The 5,265-nt window shown below is 38.1% G+C and overlaps 1 protein-coding gene across 1 annotated transcript; it reads left to right on the forward strand.

The window, feature by feature from the left end:
- Positions 1-236: 236 nt before the first annotated feature.
- LOC131894358 (large ribosomal subunit protein uL1-like) lies at positions 237-957 on the forward strand. The gene has a single exon (XM_059244605.1). The coding sequence runs from the start codon at positions 268-270 to the stop codon at positions 919-921; it is 654 nt and encodes a 217-aa protein (XP_059100588.1). The 5' UTR covers positions 237-267; the 3' UTR covers positions 922-957.
- The last annotated feature ends 4,308 nt before the right edge of the window (positions 958-5,265 follow it).

The following is a 5,265-nucleotide window of genomic DNA, read 5'->3' on the forward strand; positions in this document are numbered from 1 at the left end:
TGTTTTGTTGGATATTGATTTAACTTTAGGGTAGAATTATTATCAAGATACTTATACATGTTATTCAACCTCTATTAAACAATTTTAACATTGTATAGTCAATAGCATGCTCTTTTTTTCTAATCATTGCAACAGCATAGTCATTTGAGTCTTAAGTTGTATTTTGAAAATAAAACCTTACCATTGAATGCCTATAATATATTCATGTGTATAAGAATATTCACATTTGGCTCTTTTCCGGTTTTCACCGCCGCCGCAGCCGCCGCCATGAGCAGCAAAGTCTCTCGCAACACCCTGTACGAGGCGGTGCGGGAGGTCCTGCACGGGAACCAGCGCAAGCGCCGCAAGTTCCTGGAGACGGTGGAGCTGCAGATCAGCCTGAAGAACTATGACCCCCAGAAGGACAAGCGCTTCTCGGGCACCGTCAGGCTCAAGTCCACGCCGCGCCCCAAGTTCTCGGTGTGCGTCCTGGGGGACCAGCAGCACTGTGATGAGGCCAAGGCCGTGGACATCCCCCACATGGACATCGAGGCGCTCAAGAAGCTGAACAAGAACAAGAAGCTGGTCAAAAAGCTCGCCAAGAAGTACGATGCCTTTTTGGCCTCCGAGTCTCTGATCAAGCAGATCCCCCGTATCCTGGGCCCAGGCCTCAACAAGGCTGGCAAGTTCCCTTCCCTGCTGACACACAATGAAAACATGGTGGCCAAAGTGGATGAGGTCAAGTCCACGATCAAGTTCCAGATGAAGAAGGTGCTGTGTCTGGCTGTTGCTGTTGGCCACGTGAAGATGACCGATGATGAGCTGGTCTACAACATCCACCTGGCTGTCAATTTCTTGGTGTCCTTGCTCAAGAAGAACTGGCAAAATGTCCGGGCTTTGTACATCAAGAGCACCATGGGCAAGCCCCAGCGTCTGTACTAAGACGCCCCAATAAACCTTAGTGCTACCATAAAAAAAAAAAAAAAAAAAAAAAAAAAAAAAAAAGAATATTCACATTTGATTCAGGTACTAGGGAGAATGCTTTATCTGTGGTCAGGCACTATACTTGCGTCAAACCTTCAAGGTAACAGAAAATAAAATAGAACATTCAGTAAGAAGGACCATTTTCTATTTTCTGGGATCCACATTATGCCACAGACTTCAAATACAAATTATAGTTAAGTATTTTTACAACCTTACAACCTTCAGTGATAATTGTCTTTGAATAAAAGTTAAGACAGCTCTCCCTGCTTGGGGATGCCATGTAGGAATGTTCGGAGCAGATACAGATATCAGATCTTAACTACTTCTCTAATATTGACTTTGTAGAATCCTTTACTCATTCCTCTTCATGCAAAACTGCTGTGTGTGTTACAGCAACAAAGATGCATTGGCTGGTGGAGCCGTTACTCTGGCCCAGAGAAGCTAATAACCAATTTTCAGAAGTTTTATAAGTGGCTTGTGAACCCAAACCTAAAATCTGAGCTTAAAATTGGTCATAGTGGGAGTATTTACATCACAGATATCACAGATATAAGCTATTGTGATGACCTGTTTTGGATTGGATCTTAATTGTCTCCCAAAGCTCAGGTATTGAATCCTTGCTCCCCAATGCAACAGTACTCAGAGGTGGGGCCTTTAGGAGGCTGAAGGCTCTGATTTCATTATTGATTAGTCCATATATGGATTGTTTTAGTTTGGGTTTCAACTGCTATGATGAAACACCATGACGAAAAGCAACTTGGCCAGCAAAGGGTTTATTTGGTTTATACTTCTTCATCATAGTCCATCATTGCAGAAAGTCGGCAGAAACTCAAACAGAGCAGGAACCTGAAGGAAGAAGCTGTTGCAGGGGCCATGGAGGGGTGCTGCTTACTGGCTTGCTCTTATGGTTTGTTCAGTCTGCTTTCTTATAGAACCCAGGACCACCAGTCCAGGGATGGCACCACCCACAGTGGTCTGGGCTCTCCCTGATCAATCACTGATTAAGAAAATGCCCTACAGCCTGGCGGCGATGGCACATGTCTTTAATCCCAGCACTCAGGAGGAAGACCCGGGCAGATCTCTGTGAGTTTGAGGCCAAACCCGGTCTGCAGAGTGAGATCCAGCACAGGCAGCAAAACTACACAGAGAAATCCTGTCTTGAAAAACCAAAAGGAAGCCAGTTGTGGTGGCGCACGCCAAAAGGATTTGCTGAAGGAGGCAGAGGCAAGAGGATCACGAGTCGAGGCCAGCCTGGGCTACACATTTAGCCCGGCGGTGGTGGCGCACGCCTTTAATACCAGCACTTGGGAGGCAGAGCCAGGCGGATCTTTGTGAGTTCCAGTCCAGCCTGGTCTACAGAGCAAGATCCAGGAAAGGCGCAAAGCTACACAGAGAAACCCTGTCTCGAAAAACAAAAAAAAAGAAAGAAAAGAAATGACACTCCATGTATCAAATTGGCCTTGTGGATTGCACCCTTGTGTTTTCATAGGATGAATACCTTGCTGAAATTGAGATTTCCATGACCTTTATTACCATGAAGATTTCAGATTAGAGAATGCTAATTCCTTCAAAGGACTGCTTAGAATGTCAGACTTCTCAGGCAATTATAAAATAATACAGTCTAAAGACAAATTATTAAAAAAAATGAATCATTTTGTTTTAGCAACTAATTTAAAACTCCAGAGGTAAATGGTTTTTGTTTTTTGTGATTGTTGTTATTGTTTTTATTTGTTTGTTTTGTTTGTCAAAAAAGAACCAAACAGGAATATTTGCTCTTTCCATTTTCTTTAGTAGAATGATACATTTATGTGTATCAAGTCTATGATACATTTATGTATAGTAAGTCTATGATATGATTATGGGTTACATTGTCCTATTACTTCCTGGCTACATGTTTAGAACTTAAAGTTGGTAGCATGGTGGTATTAGAATTTTTAAAGTAGAGGTTTGGGAAAAGTGCATAGTTTCACACTGTAACTCACTGGTAGCAACAAAATATTTATGACTAAATATTATAATATTGAAGACAGTGTCACTGGAATGTCAATCAACAGAATGTTCCAACAGGACTTTCTGTGATGAGAGAATTGTTTTAGAAACAAGCAGCCATGGGTGACTTTAAACACTTGAAAGGAGTAAGTGCACTTGAAACTTTATTAAAATTCAATTAATTTACATTTAATCTTATTTAGCTACATATGGCTAGTGGCTACTGTATTGAATATTGCACTTAGGTGGTGTCAATGTGTTCATACTTAAGTGGGAGTGTTTATATATTCATGCAGAAAACATAGAGGAACAGGACAGTGTGAGCCGCAACTGCGACATTTAGGTAAGGGTTAGAAACCGGCACATTCTCAGGCTGAAACGATGGAGAATCGTGAATCACCTCTCTCTCAATATGCCTAACTCTGTGTTCTATGTGCTGCAAAACCAGTAAGTTACCTTTCCTGACTGGTAAAAGGGTTACAAAGTTTAATATTTGTTGTATACTTAGTGACAAGCAGTAGAGAAATAATGCACCTTTGATGTCTCAATAATATTGGTGACTTACTGACTGCAGTAATACATCTTTTTTTTTTAATTTCTTTTTGTTTTGCCTTAGTGTTTTTATTGATACTAAGTGTTGAAGCCAGGGTCTTACATATGCAGTCTGTGAGTATTCTCAATAAAGATATTACAGGCGCAAATAAATTATATTTAAACTTGCCTGTATATAACGTATTTTCCTTTTATCAAATAACTAGAAATTACTCTTCATCTAATGGCACCAGTTTTTTTGGTTCCATATTTTTCATAATATATATCATATTTAAAGTTAATCTGCATAAAGTCTAACACAGAATTTTAAACACATAATTCAGTTTTACTTTTTAAACCAGCAGTGATTATTAGTAAATGCCTTTAGCATTGATGATTTCTTCCTTATTTATAAACATATTATCATTAGGCCCAAAGATTTGTACTAACATACAAGATGCCTAAGTACATTCTTTCAAAATCTGCACAGCTACTTAAAGAATAGAGGCCATTTTCAAAGAAAAATCAAATGTCAATATGTCATTAATATTAAGAGAAATGAGGCTAGTAAGTTTCAATATATGATGGTTTTTTTTTCCTTTGACATTTAACCCGTCATATTAAAAACTTCTTCAAAGGAAAGAAATATCAGCTTGTCACCTGGAGATCGAAATTGAGCAACTCTAAGACAAACTGCTGTTTCTTCCCCATGATGAAATTCATAGAATGGACAAAAATGTCAGCACAAAAATAGACCATCTGGGAAAAAAGCCATCAGGGAAAGAAGGACAGCTATTGTTATAATTACAACTAAAATTCATTTTAAAGCCTGTTATTTCTCCCAGTAGTACATGAAAGAACACCCACCACACTGATTTATATTGTGAAATACTAAGGTGAGAAGAAAATGTGATAAGACTGTTTATGGCAGTCTGTGGATTTAATTCTAATAAAAGATGAATTAGGGATAACATGATATTTTAAGGAATGGCAAATATATTAACTCATCCTGTACAAAGAACATGTCACAAGATGGCATTTTGAAATTCCAGAATGACAAACAGAGATCTATATCACTATTAAATACCATGCAAGATGTTGGTAGGTCTTATGTCAAAGCACACGTCTTATCAGGAAAATTTCTTAAACTGCAAGAGTAATAGAACACTAAATACATCCTCTAATGAGAATCAACAACTTGCATTTTTGCACAGTTTAAAAATTATTTTGAATAAACAGGAAGCAACAGAGGCAGTGAGTCCCAGATATTTCTGTTGCTCCTAAGAACATCCTCCAAAGAAAAACAGACACAATAAAATATTAGGCTTTTCACTACATGTGAAACAGAAGAGTATGAATTTGAGCAAGGTTTATTAAAAGCAAGTATTGCTAGCCAGTGGCTACTCAGGTTGTTAATTGCTTAGCATTCAACACAACATGAAGTGAAAACCATTAGCTACTTTCCTGGATATTGTTACATGGAAGTTACATTGCATTACTACCTAATAAGATTTTAATTTTTGAAATACTAGTATAAAAATTAGACACATTTGAATTTTTCTTAAGAATTCTAACAATGCTTTTTAAAATTCAAATCAGGTATGAGGCAAAATCTAGTATGACTTTAAAGAAAATAAATATCATATTATGTGATACACCAGGTACATCAATCTGGCAAACTAATTAATTTTGTAAATTAGATTTGGATTTCAATAGCAAAACAGGGAAGGGAAGAGGAAGTATTTATTAGTTTGACCCAGGTGCTTCATAAACCAGATCACA

Source organism: Peromyscus eremicus, chromosome 17 (assembly GCF_949786415.1).
Source record: "Peromyscus eremicus chromosome 17, PerEre_H2_v1, whole genome shotgun sequence".
Lineage (NCBI taxonomy): Eukaryota > Metazoa > Chordata > Mammalia > Rodentia > Cricetidae > Peromyscus > Peromyscus eremicus.

Bases quoted from the DNA above. Each gene is read 5' to 3' on its own strand.
- LOC131894358 (XM_059244605.1), top strand. From the start codon at position 268: ATGAGCAGCAAAGTCTCTCGCAACACCCTGTACGAGGCGGTGCGGGAG.